The sequence below is a fragment of the Planococcus citri genome, chromosome 4, assembly GCF_950023065.1.
Source record: "Planococcus citri chromosome 4, ihPlaCitr1.1, whole genome shotgun sequence".
NCBI classification, from domain to species: domain Eukaryota; kingdom Metazoa; phylum Arthropoda; class Insecta; order Hemiptera; family Pseudococcidae; genus Planococcus; species Planococcus citri.
This window is the reverse complement of record NC_088680.1, coordinates 43,486,923-43,511,116: the sequence shown is the minus strand read 5'-3', so window position 1 is coordinate 43,511,116 and position 24,194 is coordinate 43,486,923. Positions and strand designations below refer to the sequence as shown.

The 24,194-nt window shown below is 35.3% G+C and overlaps 1 protein-coding gene across 3 annotated transcripts in view; it reads right to left on the bottom strand.

Moving 5' to 3' along the window:
* osp (outspread) overlaps positions 1-24,194 on the bottom strand; it is a 116,472-nt gene that overhangs the window by 25,124 nt on the left and 67,154 nt on the right. For all 3 annotated transcript variants that reach the window (XR_010558367.1, XM_065361625.1, XM_065361627.1), the window contains exons 4-5: positions 12,349-12,537; positions 6,124-6,232 (exon numbers count right to left, since the gene is read on the bottom strand). Coding sequence is in view for 2 of the 3 variants with exons in the window: in XM_065361625.1 (XP_065217697.1) it covers positions 6,124-6,232; positions 12,349-12,537 (298 nt within the window). In the remaining variant the exon portion in view is untranslated. The remainder of the gene's footprint in view (positions 1-6,123; positions 6,233-12,348; positions 12,538-24,194) is intronic.

Here is a 24,194-nt window from a genome sequence, read left to right as displayed (position 1 = left end):
GAACGAATTGAATTTTTTAGCGAATCATTCGCGAACGAATTGAATAATTTTTGATGAATTATTCGCGGATGAATTGATTTGTATAAGTAACTCGTTCGCGAACGAATCGTTTTATTTACTTGACTTTTGGTGAATCATTCGCGAACAAATTGATTCGTATAAGTGACTCGTTCGCGAACGAATTGATTCGTGTAAGTGACTCCCTGACTCGTTCGCGAACGAATCGATTCATTTACTTAATTTTTGGTGAATCATTCGCGAACGAATTGAATAATTTTTGGCGAAACATTCGCGAATGAATTGATTCGTATAAGTAACTCGTTCGCGAACGAATCGATTCATTAACTTAATTTTTGGTGAATCATTCGTGAACGAATTAAATAATTTTTGTTTTTATGGTGAATCATTCGCAGACGGATTGATTCCTAAATTGAAGAATTGCTCAATTCGTTCGCGAACGGTTCTTTCAAAAGATTAATGAATTCGTTCATGAATAGTTCCCTTGAATGAATTCCAAAAAAAAAAACAAAAGACGACCCACGCTAGTCCCTTATAACTTATAAGCACTAATAGCGTTCATACGTGCTACTTGTGACATTTTTTTGAAAATCTGGAATTTCCAGAACATCGTAGTTGTAGGCTCCAGAACTGCTTGAAACCGTCCCCAATCGACCTGTTCAACTTCATCGGGTAAAATTTAGAAAAAAATTTCAACTTTCAACAACTCACTGCTAAAAAGCAGTTAGAAACAGTTTCCAATCGTGGGGAGGGGGGTGAAAATAGGATAAATATCAAATTTCAACATTCCACGTCAATTTGGTAAAATTTTGATTTTTTCACTTTTTTTTGACCAGCGAGATTTTCAAAAATATTTACATCTATCATTTCTGGATCTGAAGAAATAATTATTTTATAAATACAGTGGTGCTAATTTTTCGGAAACTATGGGTACTGTCAATTTCAAAAGAATCAGGAAAACAGCCAAAAACTTACATCAATTTTTTTTCAAAGTTTTTACCAAAGATTAAAATCTTTCGACATTTTTTTTTTCACGATCTAATTTTGACAGTTAGATAACACTTAAGATCTTTTCACTGAAAATCAACAGCTCTCCTGCAACATTTTCTTTTTCAAAATTTTGATTCGTGATAAAATTATATAAGTTTACTCAAATTTTTACTTTATTTCCATCAAACAATGTTCCTCGCGAAGTCACTAACCTTTCTCATTTGTAATCAGCCATTAAACCGCGATAATCAACTAGACAATTAAAAATATTCAACTACAGAAAACCTACACTTGATTTAGCACAATTCATTACGTAATTAACAATCATTTACGAAGCGCCTCCATTCGTCGTCAAATCAGCCCCATTCGATGTTTTTTTCTCTCTCCTCACTTTTACGATTTTCACAACGACGAGTTCTCAAAGCAAAATCTCATCGTTCAACAGCATTTCTTATACTCTTCGATTAGATTTCAATCGTGGTACAAAGCGTAGAACCGGTTTCAAAATACTACAAATTTATAAAATGCCGCTTAATTTGTAAAAATTAGCAGTTATTGAGACGTATCTAAATCTATATGGGTAGGTACTTCTCTCCTCCTGTCGTAGATACCACATAATATAATTTCAAATCGTCGTAAAACTTCGCATTAACTCACTGGTTCAATTAAAACAGAACCAAATGCGGACAAGTGCACTATAAAATAAAATATCGATAAAGGTGTTTAAAATTCAAATGTACGATTCTAAGCCATCTTATGAAGGTATCTATGATTGCAGATGGGTCTTTTCATGTCCTTGTATTCATTATTGACCTATTTGAAAAATGGCTGCGATTTTGTGAAATAATTTAGGAAGCACGAACAGGCGAGCAAAAAAAGCTAACAATTTTTTATTCAATTTTCATCAAAAAAAGTCTCAAGGTAGGTTATCTCCAAATCAAAAACCATAACTTCGTTCAATTTTTCTCCAAAAAAGATCACAATATTCCGAGTTTTTCAATTTCCAGAGACTTCAAAAAGAGACAAAGACATTCAAAATTCATTTTTGAAATTTTTCTTTGAAAATATCTATTTATCTGAAACACATTTGCACTATATCGATCGGAAAATTCGGCTCTTTGGTAATTGCTTTTTGAAAACCTCGCCGTCGCGTCATGGGTTAATGCCTTCAGTCACGACCATCGTGATCTTTAATATACTGGTTGCTTAAAAAATAAATGCTCCATCATATGGTTATTTTACATGGTTTTCGATACATTTACAAGGTTATACAAGAAGAACCTTAGAAGGCGTAAGGAGATTTAAACGTATATCTAGTCTGTCGATCGTATTTTTCGGCTATGAAACACACATATCAACAGCACCATCCACCACACTATACCATACCATACCGCAGACTAACACAGGAACATTTCCAGTTATAAGGTTACGAATTATACGATGCAGTCGGCTCGTTGGCTTTGTATATAAATGCACTTGTTATTATTTGATTTATGTTAGACGAGTTAATTGGTTTAACACATACGAACCGAATGAACCCCAAAGGCTATATTCTTAAAAATAAAACTAATTTCAATTCCATCAGGTCAAACAGGGTGTAAAAAAGGTCCGATAAATGGGCCCATCGCGTAGGAAGAAGAAGGCTCACAGGTGTTAGATTATTTGGCCATATAAAACAAAAAGTGATGAAAATTGAGAAGAAAAACTCCTTCGTGTATATATTATGAATTATGAACATACATATAGGTAGGTAGGTAGGTAGGTATAGATGATCCCTATATACCTATTTGAGAGACGTATAGGAAAGGCGAAAGTTGATAGCCACAGAAAGTAGAAAATAAGCGTATAATTATTTGGCTTATTATTACCATAGAAAAGCCAGCAGACCAGTTGTACATATGAAATCAGAAAACACCAAAACCTGTTCCTTGCTCCTTATATTTTCTTCCTCGATTACAACAATATCGTTATAAACGATGAAACTCCGACTCGTATACGCGGTTGAATTGTTTTATTATTATCATTTTTTTATTATTCGCCCATATTACTATTATTATTAAACGCTTTATCGTTTAATTTTTAACCGCTCTCGTTAACTCGTAAATTTGATTTTTTTTCACTTTCTATACGATTTCAACTCGTCTATTTTCCCCTTCCACCACCCTCATGTTAGATGTGATTACTCTAAGCCGTTGCTATTGTGTAATTGATCAACGGTTGTTTGAGGGTAACCGCGTATGCAGCTTGTAGTAATTCGTACCATTGAGTAGGTTTTACTATTGCCAAAGGTTTCAGATGTTCAGGTGAAGGGATTTGTAAAAATGAGAAAGTTCTTTGTGGTATTTGAATTTTTTTTGCTTTGTTTTTTGAAGCGGAAAATAGACGTGATTTTCAATTGAATTAATCGATAATTGGCTGGAATCCGAAAGTTTTCGTTCGAGAGTTACCTATACTGACTTTTCTCTTCATTTCGGCCGAATGGCCTCAATTTTTAATTTAAATTCCCATTACTGAAAAAAGGCCAGCAAGTTATCTACCTCTCTCTCTGTCAATAAAATGAAAACTAGAACTACACCTGTACCTTAACTCAGATCTTAATGTCTTTCAAACAGGTGAAATTATTAAACTAGCACCCGAATGAAGCCTTTGAAAAAGGGTAAAGTAGATTAGACAGGGTCGAGGGTATGTTGATACATTACATCAAACTTCCACCACACAAAAGATCCAATTCGGATCCACTCTTCAAAAAAATATAAACCATCTGGTTAACAAGACAGCTCGAGAAAACGATTTGAAATGCGTGGGAAGGAATTTTGAATACAGAAAACATCTCGAAAATGCTACTGTTGCCACGATGAATGACGTATAATAGAAGATGGGGACGATGGATTTGTATTTTCAGTGGCAGATTTTAAAGCTAAAAATGAAATCAATGTCGTGTTTATGTAAAATAGTGCGATCAAAACTTGAGAAAGTGCCGCCCAATTTTGATTCAAGTTAATAATGATGTAACTAGAAAACATTGTTCAATACTTTGTTGGTAGTTTTTGTACAGAGCTGTCTCATGGCAATTATCTTGATGGTATTAATTTCAGTTTTTTACCTAATCATTACTATCTGGGGGAATAATTTGAAGGTACGTACAATTAACCTGTATGAGGTTGAAATTTATTTATGACGATGATGAGTTTTTTGTCTTTGATGCGACTTCTCAGGGTGTCTATAAAAATTTCAAAATAAAAAAGCACGACATTTTTTAAACACTTGGGATTTTTCAAGAGGATGGAGGGGGAGAGGAGTTGCGCGAGGAAAAATTTTACATTCAAATTTTTCGCTTTTCCAATGTCTTCAAACAAATATAGATTTTTTCCAGCAAAGCGGATGTCGAAAATGAAATTTTATAATTTCGATTTTTGATTTTATTTTCACCTTTAAGGTTCTTGCTGATGTAATGAAATTGAACGAATAAAAAACTTTTTTCGACATAACAAATTTTTCCAAAATCTAAAAATTTAATGGAAAATTTGAACAAAAATACCGATTTTTCAAAATTTAAACGGCGAATTATAAAATAAAATAAATAAGAGATAATTAATTTTGCTTAATATTCGTATAATGTACAACAATTTTCGTTTCTCCTTCAAATCTGAAATTTTTTAATTACAGAATAGAGAAACAAACTGGCCCTGGCGAAGTGTGGGCAAAAGCTCTTGAAAATCAGTATTTCAAAAGGTAAAAAAATGATACTCTTTTTTGTTTAAAAATTTGAAAATTCAAATGATTACTTTTTTTAAAAAATTCAAAATTGAAAAATAAAAATAAATGGGCCCTGGCGAAGCGAGGGCAAACGCTTTCAAAAATTAATATTTCGAGAGGTAAGTATAAAAAAGATTGTTTCTTGAGTAAAGAATTAGTAGGAGTTTATTATTTTGCTTCAAAATTTTGAATTTTGAACGATGATTTCTGAAAAAAATTCAAAGTTTAAAAAGAAAAGCAAACGAGTCAGTAAAGCGAGGCCAAAATCTTTCGAAAATTCATATTTTGAGAAGTAAATTAAAAAAGTACAGCGATAGGTTTTTCCAAAGTCTTTTCCAGACCGGCTTCCTAAAACTTGAAGCGATCCAAATGTTCACCACATTTGATGTGAGCTTCTTCTTAGGTAGGTGGCTATATTTTGATCCTACAATTCCGGTGTGCAAACCTTTAATTCTACTACTTATGCTACCAAGAGCTCTTCACTATGTATTACAAGATTCATTTTTGATCAAAGCATAACAAGAGTAATCAAACATTGTCCATCCAAATTCTTACAGCTGCAATAGCCACAATCCTTTAAACTGAAATTCACCCAACATCGTTGAACCAAGTTCATCGAATGATGCATTTTTTGGGGTATACGCGCCCCAGGACGCATACACAAGTGCACCGTTGCATATTACAATGGAATGCAGTGGGCGAAAAAACGTGATCGAGTGGTTGATAAAAGCTATGCACTTGGCTCAGTCGGTGATCCAGCATTATGTAACAACTGCGCTAATTTACCACCCACTGTTCATGCGTATATTTTTGCTACAGATGCTCACAGCTGGTCGGCGAAATTCACCTATAGATGATTTTCATTTCGCAAATCACCGACATGACCACAACGTACTGGGCAGTACCGAGGAGCGCTGAAAACTATGCGAAGAATTTCGTGTATGAAATTTCTTAATTGGTCAGCATCGCCGCGTAAACAATACACACTGTATGTACGTGTACGTTTAATGGGTATAATTATACGCGGTGCCTGGATGGGCCGGCATCTACAATCGAGCTATATCAAACAAGTGCGCCGATATACGTATAAGGTTGTGTATACAGAAGCCCCAGTCCAAATGGTCATCTCACTTTCGCCGAAGACTAAGAGACGAAGAGACCGCCGGCAATGGCATAGCCGTGTCCACGACAACAACGTGCTGTATTATCGTATCAAAAGCCCACACCGTTATTACTCGGGCATCGTATAAAATTTTTATTGAGACGTTTATTGCACCTTCGGGGGCCTTATACACTACATATATGTTATCAGGAAGAAGAGGAGAAAAAAAAATATTCAACATGTTTCCTTCTTCTTACCTGATCTGGTAGAAGTAACGGTTGGTTGCATCAAAGAGCCGTTAGTTGCGACAGCGACATTCGTGACAGACTTGCTGACTGGAAATGTTGCATTCCTTTTATGTCGACCCTGAAATAAACGCATTAACATCGATTACACAAAAAAGAAAAATAATATATATTATAAGGTATATCTTCGTACCACGTTTGATCAATCTCTCCTCCTCCTGTCCATGTCCTTTCATCATTTCTCGCCCAACTCCAACTCCCTTTCTGATCCACCAAAAGAGAAATATACTCATACCAAATATGCGACTCCTCTCTCATCTGTATAGCTTGGTACACCATAAGAGTTCTTCAGAAGACGAGAGTCGAGCCGCCACCGTAGCCTATCTTGTCTTAAGATGACGTAATTACAATATTACTTCTACATATGTACGCAGTATGCCTCCAGTAATTCAGTCCATTCTCAAGTCTCTCTGTACTACATACCTAGTAATTACACTTGTTCTTTCTGTATTCGCTCCTTATACACATTATGAAGCCCAACCTAAGGCTATACACACATAACTACAATCAAAATAATATACCTATCTATTTCCAATGTAATGTACGCAGTACGCAGGTACGGATTTTCCTCTCTTGTAAAATTATTTTTGCTAAATCCATCGGTTCTTTTCAACGCACTAAGTACCCACGAAGAGCTTTACAAATACACAAGAGAGGCCGCAGCTATTCAACTTATATTCTTATTCACACAAGAGGCGATCGCTGCATTGTTTTAGTACATCGATTACGACGCTATTAATTAGGAATTCGCCTACAATCTACAATCATCTACACCCCGAAGATCTCATTTGGATTATTACAAACAAAAACGTGCCACAACAATAATCTTTCAAATAATTCATCCCGCAGTTAATTACGAGTAGATACTCGTAGAATTACGTAACTGTATAAAGTTTGATTTGATTTGAAATAATAAGGGATTGATGAAAGGTTATAGATGTCTATGTTGAGACGAGCGATGTAATTTTCAATTTTCGTGATTTTCTTCGCAATCGAAAAACAACACGATTTCTTGGTTATTTTGTTGTATTTTTCCTTATTGAAGAAACTACAGGGTGTTCCAGAATAACCTTTCACTTTTGTTTTATTAGTAGCTCTGAGAGAAAAATGGTTACGGAAATTTTTTTATAACCAAAATGAAGTAGAAATGTGCCGTTTTTAGACCATATATTTGAGTTTTCATTATAAATTAAGTTTTAAAAATTATTCCACCAAGATGTTTTCCATCATTTTTGACACAATCGACCAAACGTTTTTTAAAATTATTGAACACTTTGTTGAGCATTTCTCTTCTAATCAGTCTTGATTCACGAATAATATTATCTAGGAGCTGTTTCAGAGTCCTAGGATCATCTTGATATACTTTTGACTTGAGGTAACCCCATAAAAAAAAATCACATGCTGAAAAATCAGGGGATCGAGGTGGCCATGAAATTTCTGTGTTCAGCGAAATTATTCGATGACCAAAATGCTCACGCAATAAAGAAATCGTGTCCGTTGCGGAATGACAGGTAGCGCCATCCTGTTGGAACCAAGTAACTCTATACTTGTGTCTGCGTTTCAATTCAGGAATGAGAAACTCGTTTAACATTTTGCGATACCTCTCACCGTTCACCGTTTCATCAAACACATACGGTCCCACTATACCGAATTTAGCCACGCCCATCCAAACAGTCAACTTAGCGGAGTGTAGAGGTTTCTCGTGTATTATCATCGGATTCTCTGTCGACCAGTAGCGCATATTTTGTTTATTCACATCACCGTTTAGATAAAAATGAGCTTCATCAGTAAAGAGTAACGAGTTCAATGGAATCTCACCAGTATCAATTCTTGTAAGCATATCCTCGGCAAATGATTTTCTTCTCACAAAATCAGTTTTTTGTAACTTTTGAATGATTAAAATCTTATATGGATGGAAACTGAGGTCTTCAGATAAAATTCGTTGCAGAGAAGTTGGTTTGATTTTTAAATTTAACGCTCGTTTACGTATTGAAGTGGTAGGGGTAGTCTGTACTGAATGCCTTACTCGGTCCGTTGTTTCTGGCGTTCTTACTGATCTTTTCCGACCTGTAGGCTTATTTTTACAAGCATGAGCGGTTTTCTCGAAGTTTTTTACCCATAATTTCACTGTTGGCCTCGATGGCACTTCACTTTTACCGGTAAGTTTAAAATGTTTGCGGAAGGCACGAATTGCACTAATGTAAGAGTCATTATTTTTGAAAAAGGCCTTTACAATAAAAGCGCGCTGCACAGCCGTCCACTTCTCCATGGTAAAAAATTAATACTGAAACATAATTCGGCATGTGTTGGCTACCTGGAACCGCTTTTACCATTCCCCTAACACCATTTGAACGCAGATCAGTGCTCACCAAAATGTGAAAGGTTATTCTGGAACACCCTGTATATGGAATAAGATGAATTTACGTTATGTTAGAAACTTAGTTTAATTTTGTGTTTTTCAAATTTCAATCATTGAGTAAGCGAATTCACCTCAAGAGCCTTCAGAAAACTCATCGACAGAGTGTTCACTCTTAAAAAACTTTCCTTTATGTTTCCCGGTTTTCCAGACCAATTTTGGGCAGTAAAATTTATTCGTCAGCATTTTTTGGAACAAAATGTTTTCATTCCAAATAGAGAACTAGAAAATATTTGAGGTGGAGGGCGGGGTGGGAGGGGGGAATAATAAATGGAAAATTACAAAGGTTAGTTGACGAAATAAAATTTTAAAAAATGCTGAAAATTTTGGCAGAAAAACAGGTTTTTTTTGACAGACAAAAACAGGACTTTTTATGGCAGTTTAGACAGAGAAAAGATCTTTCTGGCCATTTGGGGAAAAAATGAAATATTTTGACAATTCTGATAAAAAATGAAACGTTTTGACAATTTTGACAAAAAGATGACCTTTTCGACAATTTTGACAAAAAGATGACCGTTCCGACAATTTTGTCAGAAAACTGGAACTTTTGACAGAAATGAGAACTTTTTCACACTTTTGACAAAAAATGGACCTTTTCGTTCAATTTTGGCAAAAAACAAGACTTCATTGACTTTTACAAAAAACAGGACTTTTTATTGCAGCTTCGGAAAAAAATAAGTCTTTTTTGAAAAAAGAAGGCTCTTTTGACATAAATTCGAACTTTTTGACAAGTTTTGACAGAAATGAGGACTTCTTGACAGTTTCAACAAAAAATGAGACTTCCTAAACATTTCAAGAAAAACTGGAACCTTTTCCCACTATTTTGGCAAAAAACAGGACTTCTTAGACAGACAAGGCCAAAACCAATACCTTTTGGAAATGATAGCAAAACAAAAGGGGATTTCTTAGCAATTTTGATGAAAATGAAGGCTTTTTGACAACTATAGGGTAAAATGTAATGTTTCACAATTTTAAGGAAAAATTGGGGTTTTTAGACAATTTTTATAAAAAATAGGGCTTTTTGAAAATTTTGACCAAAAAAAAGGATTTTTTTACAATTTTGAAAAAAAAGGTCTTTTTTTGAATCAAGGCAAAAATCAGGGTGAAATTCCCTCACATGTCACATACCTATCCCAGTTTTTCCAAAAAATGGATACCCTACTCGCAGATTTAGGACGGAAATGATGTCAAAAAAATACCAAATTCCAATTAAATTCAAGAAACTGGGTAAAATTTCAGGAAACCCCAATTCGAACCCACACCCTTGCGACTTCCTCCGTTGGTAATCTTACCATAAATCAGATCCACTTACACGCAATCACCACATAAAGCCAATAACCCAAAAATCGATCATATTTCCACATTCATCAAACCTTCATCTTTCACACCGTTATGAGAACAAGACCCACGTTCAAAACATCATCATCTGTTCGAAAGACATTTATAAAAACCACACAGCAGAGCAATGCGAGTTCACAGTCGGCAGCTTGGCTCGCGAGAAGAAAGTCGGTGTAATAAATCCATCCAGATACACCAATGGGACCGGTATATACGAGCAACAGAGACAAAAGGAAAAGAAGGATGCACGTTGACATCGACGACGAAACGAAGAGAAAAAAAAAGAAAAATTAAATAGCGTAAATTGATTCATTGTTTACTCGACTGATTTACTTCCTGGCTCGCGCGACGCGCTTTCTTTAAAACTCATCTTCAACTCGCGATGAATGACTGCTCGTCGCGTACAATAATTTTAATCGATTTCCACGCAGCCATTATACTAATCAGTCAATCAATTACGGCTCATTAACTTCGGTAAAACAATACGGCCACGATTTTATTACACAGATGGTTAATTCGATATTACTTAGTTCCAAGTGTTTGCTTCACGGGGGCTTCTCGTCGTTCTCGCGCAGTTCAAACGAATCCTCGTCAGTTGTCGCGAGTTTACGCGTGTTTTTAAAATATACGTGAAAATTGGTCCAAGGCTGTTTGCTGGAAATTGGAGCGTAAAGGGGGACGAGGTTTTGAATTTAAAAACACATATTCTCATTAACCATATGGTTTAGACAGAAATCAAGTGAATAATTTTCGATAAATTGCCTCAAACATGAGATCTACATAAATGGGATCAAATAGAGTAAATAATCAAGGGGGTGTATTGAACACATTTGCAAGGTTACGATGTACCAGTAGAGCAAGGCTGAGTTTCAACCCTTGGCTCACATTCGGAAAAAAACACACCAAACGACTCGTATGATCAAAAATCGATTTCTGGCTTCTTGGAATTGAATCCTGGCACAGTGAGTCCACGTTCAGAATCACAAAAAAAGCAGAAGCAGGGGCAGAGCCAATGGGGGGGGGGAGCAAAAAAATGCTCATGTGACAGATTTAAGGACAGCACATTCATGTAGTTGGATCAAAAAAGGGCAGCGAATTCCCTATTGAGAGGGTTAGGATCTCAAAAATTGCTCCATCAAGTCTCCAACCCATGAGAACCAACTTCCACGCATCACTTTATCACTGAAATTCCACGACGCTAATTTTTCAACCTGTTCGCAGCATCATGACACCAGTAGAACCTCGAAAAGACAACCCTATCTCGAGAAGAAATCTTCTACGCAGTGTTTTCGTGCTGTAGCCCAAGCTCAGCCAAAACATCATCAACCGCATGCACACGTCTGCTGCGATAAGCATCATCAAGTACCCATCTACGAGTACGAGGTTTCATTTGAGTAAAACTTGCAATTCATTATGTACCAGTATAGTCTACAGCGATGCCATTGATGAACCATCCAAGTGCGATGAATTAGCCAAATGAGTCCGGCGATGAAATTAGTATTCCCGCATGCTCGTACACCTATCGACCACGGCAACCAACTATCGAATAGGAATAATGATATATCTGATAAAAGACCCATTTATAACAAAACCGATTCTCTATGAGCACAGCCACAGACACGAAAGGATGGGTACGGTGGTATACGGTGGAGCGGTGGTGGCCGTTTACGTATTGCACATACAAATACACGTCTTATAGGCCGAGTTCGATTCGAGAGAACTGTATGAAACCGAATTCAAAGAAAGGGAGCTTATTTGAATAACAGATTTTATCGCAGACCGGATCGTGAACTTATACAGATGGTAGATTACTTAGCGGGGAATCGAATTGACCGGTATACAGTTCGGATTTAAGATGTCCGTAATACGTACAAAGGAATTCCACAGGGTCAATACAGGCTTAAAATAGTCTGACATGTATGCCCGAAGCCGAAGCGTGTCTCACCCACGCGTCATTCGACTCTATCAGCGAAATGAAATGGGAAAAAAAGCGCCCATTGATATTCCCCTCCTGATCTCCTCCAGTTCACCAAACCGCAGCATCCAGGTCGTACATTCTTACAACCGGTAAGACATTTTATCATTCGCTAAACACAGCTTCGCCGACATAAATCTGCGTATAAGGTACACCGTTTTATCAAATACTACGTACTCTACTCCATATCATTTTTCATCAATATCGAAATCCACTCTTCGTAATACCCTAACCTCAAGTTCTCCGAATTTATCAGATTTGTCACAAAACAATGTACGGTATATTCGCTTTGTCTGTGTCTCTTGTGCTCCTCACTCTTCTCTCTATCCTTTTCTTATAGCCTCGCACTACCCGTGTAACTCTTTCACTCACTCACCTCGATAACGGTATCCAATTTTTCTTTATTTGAGAAAGAAAAAATACTCCAAGCTTTAGCATCTTTACTCACCTTTGACCTCGGGAACACCGATAAAACGTCCATCCACCATTTTGTTTCTTCTCTACTGGTGGCTTTTACAAAATGTACTTCGTCGTGTGTTGTAATAGCCAAACTGTACGGATTTCCGGTTAATTCTTCGGCTTCGGCAACGTCCACTACTTTATTCATATCGATGCATGCCTGAGGTACGGTTTCGGGCTGCAAAAATAAATCAAAAGTGCCACCGTTGAAATTAATCCACGTATAGATACAGAATTTAATTATCAATAGAAACATACAATTACAATTTACAAATAGAAATTATTCGATAGTAAATTAAATTGAAATACGAAGAAAAATTATGCATTTTTCAACGAAAGTGAAAAGTGAGAAATGGTAAATTAAGAAGCTAATTTCTCAATTTTTATGGAAGTTTTAGAAGCAACGTGAGTGGGAGATGAACAAAACGAGTTTAAAATTCAAAAATTGATCTTGGTCATCGATTCGTCAGTCAAAGGGTATTCCCGGGTAAAATGGGTGAAATATCCCTGTCCTCGGATTTTTGACATTTTGATGAAACATTGTTGGGTGCCTTTAAAAAAAATGTCGGAGCCTAAAAATTTCCCCTACCTCACCCGCCTTGCCCACAATGATCAAAAAACTTTTTTTCGGTGAAAAAATTATACTTCAACGAGTTTTGAATAAAAAATTTTGAATTCGCCCAAAATATACGGAGACAACATGAGCCTATCAATGTGAATTTTTTCAAAATTTTTGAGCCTCTCAGGGGGGAGATATTGACAAAGGAAAATTTGAAACCGCCGCATCTCCGAACCTAATTTTTCTACACAAAATTTTTTTCTTTCAAAAATATATCTGCATGAATACTATAATTTGGTACTTTTTACAAATTTTTTCTCCAGGTAGATCACCTTCAAAAATTCAAAAACACTCAAAAATGTGTTTTTTGTGTCACGGCACCACCAAAAAAAGCGATACAGCCAGTGATATAATTGTGAAATTTTGTTTTCGGACCTCTAAAAACAATAGAAAACCAACCAACTCATTGAACCCCTAATTTTGGGGCCATAGGCACCCCTCACCCAATTTCGGGGTGAAAGTAGATCGACAATATGGGTATCGTTATCATATGAATCGAACTTGCTGAACACGAATATGAAGTTAGATTTGCAGTTGGGCCCTCCTAAGGGTCACATTGGGGGAGGAGGTTGCCCAAAAATTAGACTTAATGATTAAAAAAAAAAAAAAAATAGACCAAACTTCTCGAATGTTCCCTAGAGTTTTTTAGAATTTATTTGTATGCATTTTATTTTTGTCCATCTCACTTCTCAATCGTTCACAGACCACTCACCATAAAAAAATTTATCAAAATTTTTCGGTATTTTCTATTTAAAAAAAATTGGATCAATTTTCAAATACTTTTCAAAAATAATTTTCCCAAGGTCAAGGTCTTCTCTCTAAATTTTTTAAAACAATTTTAGAGATAATCTAAACGAATTTACTTCAGCTCTAAAATAATTGAAAAAATAAACAAAGACTGTTTTTTTATTCAACCATTTTTGACAATTTAATTCGACTACGTGTTCCTGCTATACGATTTCAACGAGATAACGCATAATTTATTCCAATAAACCACGAATAATTCCCTCAACTTACCAAACCGCAATTGCACCAAACCAACCAAACCCAAACACACACGACACGTTTTTTTTTTCAATTTTAAATATCACCCTTGTCTCCTTTCGTCTATTCAACGCCACATTTAAAATCCAGGGTACACTTTCCCAGCCAACTTTTTGGCAACCTTTGCGATCAATTACGACCACCTATGGGCCATCTTCTCACACCAATCTCGTAAACGCAATTACCTCATATCTGAGAAAAAACAACTGCGTGACGTTGGAAATATCTGTAATATGCAATACTTAGATCTTTGAAGCCGGTCATTGTCTAAACTCTCAACACCCAAACATCGTATAATCACATACCCTCGTTAAAACCTCACACACAGCTCAACGTTAAATTAGGTACATTCGAACAACGCTGTCAGGCAATCTAAACGCAAGCTCACCAAACTCGAAGTCGAAACTAATTACTAGACTTTTTTTCGTCTTCAAATTTCCTTCAATTTCCTGCATGATCTTGTATATTAGTGCAAGTGCCGCCACGCCATGACACCGCCATCGCCATCGCCATTCACATCGTATCCCAAAATTATACACAACTGTAGGCGAGAAGCCTAGCCCATCGTGTTCGACTTCGATAGATGATTTTTTCAACTCGTTATTTCATTCCTATACTCGTATGACCACGAATATGCGAGCTGAAAAGTTTCTTCGTTTCGGAAATGCCCGCAGTTTGCTAGCAGTGGTCTTAATTTAATAATATACCGAAATGGGAGGATGTCGATTTCGATGCAAGACGGAATACCTAAGCCTACAAAACATTACCTTTTCACCTTACACACTGTGTTTTTTTTTTATACAATTATGAATTCGTTTCACAACTTTGCAGTGATGAACGGAATACATCACTTTTGTACGTATTAGTATACAAAAATTAATTTTTTGAATATTTTTTCACAGGGTGCAGGGTGTCCAACTGTCCATCTCCAAATTAGGATTCAGGATTCTTACAATACCTTTTCGAAATTTCCTGGGATTAAGCACCGCGTTTCTCATTGTCAGATTCTCCCTTCCCCCCTGAATTTTGAACGAATTTTTAATGAGAAGTGTAGAACTTTTGAACCAACTAAAGGATATCTAGCATTTTTTCAATTTTCAGTATCACTTTATCACTTTGACAAATGCAAGCATTTTTCATTTCTTTCAAGATCTATAAATGGACTATTTGGACAGTTGGACACCCTATACATTAAATATGGACTTTTCCCCCCAATTTTTTGACATGTCAACTAGATTTTTCAAGCTAACACAACATTTCGACAAGATTTTTCTCGGCTACTCGCAGCACAGCAACATAAACGCTTTCATCATTTATCATAACCATTTACACATGATGTTCGAACTCGTTACCGAACCTCGAAAACATCTGCATTTACCGATGTAAATAATTTTAATGTGGTTTTTAAACTCAGACGCGCTATTTTCGAATGTAACTTATGAGCTTAACATATACACATATGCTGAGCTCGGAAAGCGGCTAAATAAAAAACCAACATTCTCCTTAGTGAGTATTATCAAGAGTCCTCCATTAATGGCTACGTCGGTCGTCTCGGTCTAGGCAGCAAGAGCAAAAGCAGGAGCACTCTGTGGCAGCCAGCATCTAGCATCTCAACACATAGGGTACAAAAATACCAACACAGAACCAATTTAAAATCTATAGTGAGTCGGCTGACATTATGGTCTATACGAGATTTTTGGACGAGTACAATAATTACCTACGTCTCTTCCTTCTTCTGATGGTCTAGACGAAAAAACATGACGTTTATTTCTACTCGGTGAGCAGATAATGATCTGAATCATTACACCATCTTCTTTTTCTACACCGAAACACGAGACTGTAAGAAGCATCATATTATACACGATCAAATGACCTTTCATCGATTCATTTTTTTAGTGCTGTTCCATCTCTGTCACTCCTTCTGTACCTTACTTATTTCTCGAATACTTTCGTTTAAGATACTGACCATAGGCATGTCTATGTACCTACTCGGCACTCGCGCTACTCAGCCAGATAATTAATGTCTTGTACAGACCTACGAGTATAAGAGAACTCATGCAAGTAGTCGTCGAATTCGTCTAGCCTCTTCATATAGCTTGGCTTTTTATCCACGTTAAATATTAGCGAGAGGTTATAAAATGACACGTTACATTTGTCGGTAAAAATACTCTCCGACAATTGGTACATCTCTCTCATAAATGATATATTATCACGCATACCTCCACCTCTCGCACTATAAATCCAGACCAATACTTGGTAAATAAAATACGCGATATTACTGCACAGTAATCTCTCATTCAACAAATTACACCGACGATACGAGTCGATGAATAACCCAGCCCCTGTAAAGCTGCATACTTCTATAACTTCACACAATTCAAACAAAAAAATAATAATAATACCTACGACTATACACTATGCGAGAGAAGAAACTTCTAATTCTAAGCTTCAAAACGTCTATTTACACGCTGCTCGTATTTTAATTAGCAATTCAAAATACAAATAATACGAAACAAACCATATTATTATAATTATTGTTATTATGACGGCAGAAAATAACGTCGTGTCTTTGAGAACATACACATGGTCACACCTACATAAGATATATCAAGAATGAAGGAAAAAACTTAACTCGGGTACAATGCATCTCACAGCCAGCAGCATTGAAAAACGCTCAATAAAAATAGTTTTATTGTAACAATACGAATAGATGAAATATTCTGCGCACATTTCTTACGCGCTCTAATAATTGCAATAAATAAAATTCCTCATTGGTCGTAAATATTACACGGTGTACTAGATTGCTAATTTAATTATTTTCGCGCTCCGCCATTTCATATTATTTATAATAATTCTCTATAAATTAGAGTCGAAGGTATAAATAGGTGTTCTGAGAAATGTAATAGCCTGGCTATCGAACCGAGATACACTTTTTTTTTTGATAATATTGGCATTCGAGTTAACTGTGTTATTCAGATTTGATCAGAAATTCAACAAAACTTCTGTGAGAATGCTCTCACCTCTTCCAAAAGTTCATGCTCAAAAATGCTTTTCAAACCCAACATCCTCCAGCACATTTCTCCGAGGTTTTCGGAGGGAGGGGGGGCTAATTGTTACAAAAATTGGCGAGGAAGTTCAATTCGAGTGGGAGACTACTCAGAAAAAGCTAAGTTCAGAGTCGTACAGGGAACTGCACTTTTCAGGCAAAAACAAAACGTTGGCAGGATTTGCCGAACTTGAAGGACTGCTATAGGTACGCTTGCTCTACGACTCACACAACATCCATACTCCACAGCCATAAATTCCTTTCACTATCAACAACTGCAGTACTATAAAACCATCACTATTAAGATCGCTCAGCGCAACAAATTCATAACTCAACTACACAACTTTCGTCATATTTGGCACATCAAAAATAAACCCTCTCCAATCACCACCTACTCGACATCTCCTTTTCGAAATACCAACTGTCGAAAAATTTACGACCAAGTGAGACTACGCCTATTGGTGATTTTCAACAAAATAAAATGAAAAAAAAACTATACAGGTATAGTATAGTACTGCATACACTACACACATCATGTATACCTACAAACAATATCGTATTTCCTACACGTTTTATTTTTAAAACTAGCTTCGTATACATTAATATTTACGATGCGAAATTCCAAGCGAAACGTTAGTAGCTTCCGTTTGAAAGTTGATTACAATTCTAAAATTGGTCACCACAGAGTATGGCACATCAGCGCACAATATGCACCGACTTCGTTTCCTGCATACTAAAAAAAAAAAAAAAAATGAAGAAAAAACTTCAATACGGGCTATATTTCTTCTCATTGTAAACATAGGTACGTCAACTCAGCGACGTCTCGTCATTCATCGACAAGATCAACTCGAGAGGAGTAAAAAAAATACACGAATACAACAACTCATAATATACTCATTGACGTACACTACACCTTCAAACGAGCTAATTCTTTGGCTATTCACATACACCTCTGTCAAATAATACCCGATAATTAATCTGGTCTAAAAAGAAACCACACACAAACGAAATCTGATTACCATTTCGGAGGAATCATTGCAGTTAGCCGTTCAAGTCACGCGTTGTTGATCAAAGCCTCAAGTGATACAGATTTCGTTAGAGCAAATTACCAAAGGTGTGGTTTCTTTTTCATTTAAATTAGGAAAACGAAATTTCGTAGGGAAAAATAGTATATGCGAGATCATATACCTAGCTAAAGTCACATTTACATGATTGGAGTTGAAATGACCGAAAAAAATTAGCATCGCATTCAATTATACACGTGTTGCGATCAGGGGTGTACCGACGAGTAGATGGGGGGGGGGGGTTGATGAAAATCTGAACGGAAATGGTAAAAAAAAATTCCCAACTTCGGAGGACGATGACCAATTGTGAAAAAAATTGTCAAAAGGCCAATGCAGGGCCCGTACTCAATTTTTTCAAAAGAAAAAAAGTACCTAACTACTAAGTAAACAAAAAAGCTCGAAAAAGGAATTAAAATGTAACCAAAAAAAGTCACAAAATACGAAAAAAAAACAAAAAATTTCAATGTACAGAAAAAAAAATGGCCAAAAATAGTCGGATTTGCTATTTTAAAAAGTTAGAGTAACTTTGCAACTTTTTGACAACAAATTGAAAATTTCTGCAATTTTATGCCAAAAAAACAATTTTTACCAAAAATCAAGACTTTGTCAATTTTAGCAAAAAGCAGGACCCTTTGGGGACTTTTGGCTAGAAAGTGATACGTACTTTTCTTGACAAGAAAGTGATACATATGTACTTTTTAGCAATTTCTGAAAAAAACCTACATTTGGCCGGTTTTCGAAAAAAAACCTATTTAGCAATTTTGTTAAAAAGATGAGAATTTTCGAAAAAAAGGAAGAACAAGGGTAGGGGTACGCAAGACCATGACAATTTTAGAAAAAAGTAGGACCATTTGTAAGGTGATTTGAGGTCCATAAATGATACCTATTGGCTATTTTTTTGCAATCTCTGTCAAAAAAGCGAGATGTTATTTCGAATATTCTCTAAAAAAAACATCAGTTTTGTTAAAAAATCAGAAATTATGCAAGATTCTGAAAATTTTAGCAAAATGAAAGACTTTTTGGCAATTTTTGGCAATTTTTGGCAAAAGCTAGAATTTCAGACAATTGCTCAAAAAAAAGGGAAAAGATGAAATTTTTCAGCAATTTCGCCAGAAATGTGAGTTTTAGTCAATTTTTTACAAAAAGAAAAAAATTGACAATATAGCGAAAAGTAAGAGACTTCATGGCAATTGTTGGCAAAAAAAATACTTTTTGCAATTTTGGTCGAAAAAGCAAAAATTTTGGACAATACTGAACAAAAAATAGAATATTTTGGAATTTTCTCCAAAAAGCGACACTCATCAATGATTTTTCTAAAAAGCGAAAATATTTGTAAATTTTTGAAATAGCGAAAATATTTGTAAATTTTTTAAATAGCGAGAATTTTGTCATTTTTGGCAAAAAGTAGGACTAGCAAAAAGTAGAACCTTTAGTTCGGTAATTAGAGGCAAGAAATAATACATTTTTACAGTTCCAGTCAAAAAACCGAGATTTCGAATAATTTTTGGAAAAGAGTGACACTATTTTGAAATTTTTTATAAAATGTAGCTCATTTTTAGACATTTTGCTAAAAAGCAAAATTTGTCATTTTTAAAAAAGCGAAAATTTTCAACAAAAAGCAAGACTTTGACAATTTTAGCAAAATGAAACACTTTTTTGAAGCAAAAACGCTCAACTTTTGAACAATTTTTAAAAAAGGAAAACTTTTTGGAATTTCTGGAAAAAATGAATAAATTTTTCGACAACTTTGCTAAAAAGTGAGTGTTTTTGGCAATTTTTGGCAAAAAGCAACACTTTGACAATTTTAGATCGGCAACTATTGAAAAAAAATGCTCTTTTTCGCAATTTGACTATTTTTTTTAAAAGCAACAATTTTTGTCAAGTTTTGAGAAAGCGAGAATTTTGGACAATGTTGAGAAAAAAGTGGGATATTTTGGAATTTTTTGCGAAAAAACGACCATCCTAGACCATTTTTTTAAAAAAAGCGACAATTTTTGTCAAGTTTTGAAAAAGCAAGAATTTTTTACATCTTGGGGATCATTGGCAAAAAAATCACTTTTTAGCAATTTTTGTTGAAAAAACAAACTTTTTGGCAATTTCTAGCAATTATTAAATTTTCAAAATTTCAAACAAATTTCCTGTTGTTTAATTTGGAAGATTATTTCATTACTTCTTCGGTATGCCAATTTACCAATTTTGTAATCTTGCATAAATTTTCAGTTGAATAGACATCATGTTCTAGATTTAGAAAACTTGAATAGTTCTTAGCAACCTGCGATTTCCAAAAAGCTTATGTTTTCTGTCATTCTTCTCAGTTTCTCACTTTTTCTTCTTTTTTCTCAAATTTTCTTTAAAATATCAAAATGAAGCCCCAATTAACAAACCACTAAATTAAATTAGACATAGTAGGCGTTCAACAGGACACCCTGTATACGATGAATGATCACGTAAGCTACTTTACATAGGTACCTATTAAATCACATCCGAACTTTTTCCCAGCGTTACAACTAAAATAAACAAACGTTTAGGCTGATTTAAATAAGATCCAGTTGCGATAAGACCATCATCATCATCATCATCAGCATAGGTCAACATTACATTGTCATCATCGTATAGCATTGAGCAGTAGGAAAAAAACCTTGTTTCGCGCCCCGGATATTCGCCCAACACCCGCGGTGAGAAAATTTAGAAAAGATTCAATTTATACCTTTTGTTTATGCAGTTAGCAGAGGAGGCAGCCGGCAGGAGACGGCGGCGGTGCGGTAGTACGGCGCTATATAATTACATCACCAAGTACATAGACATACAGAAGCGATACCTAACAATCACGACGCCATGTATAGCTAAACCGCCTCAAGAGTGTTAATCGTGACGTCAAATTTATCTTTCAACGAAGGCATTCTGCATAAATCGCCACCACGCCGCAGTCTCAAAGCACCAAATATCATCGCTTCAAAATACTCCACCTCTTTATTTCAGCGATTCGACACCCTGCCTGGTTTTTTTCGCCAAATTGCAAATTTCAAATCAACCTGACACACATCATACACGTCTATCTGTACGTATTGCCCTGACCCAGTAATCGAAACCGAACCTCTTGACAGGCTGGCTGAAAAGAAATCCTTTTTTGGATAGCGATTCGCGAACATACACGTTGCACTGTTCCAGTCCAGATGTTGAATGCAAAATCACTGCAGCGATCAATTAGGTAATCATCGATAGACATCGCGCAGCGGGCGAGAAAAAGGTAGAAAAAACCGCACATTATTATAAAATTGCAATTACACGCGCGTACATACCGCGAATATCTTCTACTACTCGTATATGTGAGAGAGACCGACATCGACACGAGGACAAGGCGCAGGTAAAAATTGCTGATAAATTAAATTGCGCTCCATTATTTTCATATGCACAGCATCCAAGACGTCTATTGCTGTACATACGCGAGTATTATACCTAACAGGCCAAGCGGATGCTAAAAAAAAATATGTATGAACTCGGAAAAATAATCCCATTAAACGCGAATTTATTTCATTCTGTTACGAATCATTAACCTCGTCTCGATGAAAATTATATAGGGGGCAAAAGGCACGTATTTATGTATAATTTCTGATTATATCATTTATCAGTATGCACCTGAAATGCGTTTTCCTCCCCTCTTTCTTCTTACTTCAACGCAAGATGAAGTTACTGCCGCTATAATGCGCCAGAACAAATCTTCTATATTATCTGGTTTTCTTTATAGTTCTCCATGTCCAACACGACCTAATATGTAAGTATATACGAGATGTAGTAAAAGCTCTTTTAATTATTTCCAACGTGTATTTCCGTGTTAATTCACGAGTTTCTTGGCGAAAAAAAAAGTAACATTCGAAAAAAATTAGGCCGATTTGGTGCAGATCTAATAAGGAGAAAGTAAGTATATCGATATGTCGCAATTTTCGATAAATTTATCACATACGGAGGAACCAGTTCGCGTATACGATGAAGTTCTACATATAAATATACTGCGGTGCCTATTTTACGCGACGTAAATGTTTAAATTAATCCATCGAATAAGCCAATGACTTCATTAAGATTTCTTTCTCTCGTACTTCATTCAATCGAATTAATGAACTTATGCATAATTTTCAGCAGGTTGTTGGTTTTACTGACAAGAAAAATACGGTAGATATTAAGTGAAATTAAAATTCTCAGACTGAATTAACTTACATTACGATAAAAATAATTAATGGACATCGTTCCAAGTTGACCATTTACATGTCCAAGCTGTATGTATGTGCCTATATTTAGTTTTAAAAAAATCTCATTCACATGAAACAAGTTTAGAAATTATTCAAGCAGTGATTGAAGAGTGGGAGTGGATGTTTTCGAACCGATAATTGAAGACGTAATTATTCCGAAAACTTGACAGAAAATATGCTAAAAGAAGAAAAACAACGAATAGGACTCTCAGGAGTTCAAAGGGGGCTCGGCTCCCAATTTTTAAAATTTGTTTATCTGGCTTGAGATCATTTGCATTCAATATGGGCAACTTTTTCAAATTTTTTTGATTTGATTCATGTTTAGCGAATTTTTAAACAATTTTCGTGATATTTTTTCGCAGCATTTTTCAATCTTTTTTGTTGATATTTATTTTGGTTTTCATAATGTTTCGTCAGCTTTAAAATTTTTAAAAATAATTTTCACATCAATTCAGCTTTAATTTTCCAAAGAATTTTCCATTTTTTTTTAAACATTCCAGCAAAATTTGCGATTTTTACGATTTTCTCAATACAATATTTTCATCACATTTCGCATAATTTTTTCAATTCAACTTTCCAAAAATTTTAGGTAGATACGACATTTTATCACTTTTAAAAATATTTTTCAATAAGTTTTATGTCAAATTCAATTAATTTTTTTCCAATTTTCAGACTTTTGTAAATATTCAACACAATTTTCATCATTGAGTACTTTTAAATCTTGTTAAAAATTTAGCAAAAGTTTTCAACTTTTGAAACAATTTTTGTTTTCATTTCAAGCCATCTTTTCCTCTTCTTCTAGCTCTCTTCCACCAAAAAAGTCGAAAAACATAGTACCACTGATTCAATTAACAGGTAGCATCAAAATTTATCAAAAAATTTACAGCGAGCTCTCCTTGAACCATACAGTTTGAAACTCACAAAATGAGGATTCTCGGAAACAGTGACCAGAACAAGCATGAAATTTTCTCTGGTAAGTACCTCAAAATAATTTTTCGATTTTTGGTGAATTTTTGAACATCCAAAAGCTCATTATCCACGACAGAGGAACTAAATGCGGCACAAAGATGTTTCTCCATCAGCATCATGCAAAAACAGGGTAAATATGTCACTATTTTTGAAAAATCATAATTTTTTACGAAATTTTCAGAAATATCTGAATATTGACCTTCCGTCTGTCAGTCTTTTCCCATTTCGAAAATGATGTCTATTAAATTTACAAAATTGATTTTTTCACTTTTTCTCCATTTTTCTTTTCAATTTGTCAGCTTTGTGATACACACCTCTTTCTCCACCCTATACAAAAAAAATTAAAAAATTTATCTATGTTTATATTTTTTGCCAAAATTTGTTTTTTTTTTCTGAACTTTGAACTTTTTACTTTTTCATACGTCTTGAAAGTCGGTATTTAATTTTAAATTTTTATTTGGCGTTGTTTGAGGGGGGGGGGGCTCCGGTCAAAACTGACAAAAAAATTCGATAAATCGACAACTCGAAATCATAATTAAAGATTGGTCACTTCGCATTCGTCATTCCACACGAATATTTACCATTCAACAAAGACTCGATCCCACGCCCTGGAAACTTGATTTAAAAACAGTGCCCACCTGTAGCTGCAGCACACAATTTGAAAAACAAAACAGAGAAAAAAACACCAAAACCAAAACCTGCACCTCACACCCCATCTACAATACAAGATCACTATCCGGGTACCCCGGCGACACTAACATCTCATTTCGGTACGATTCCTTATTATTTTTCAGCTCAAAGACGACCAACCTCAAATACGTAGTCAGGTTCTCGAGTATCGATCAATTC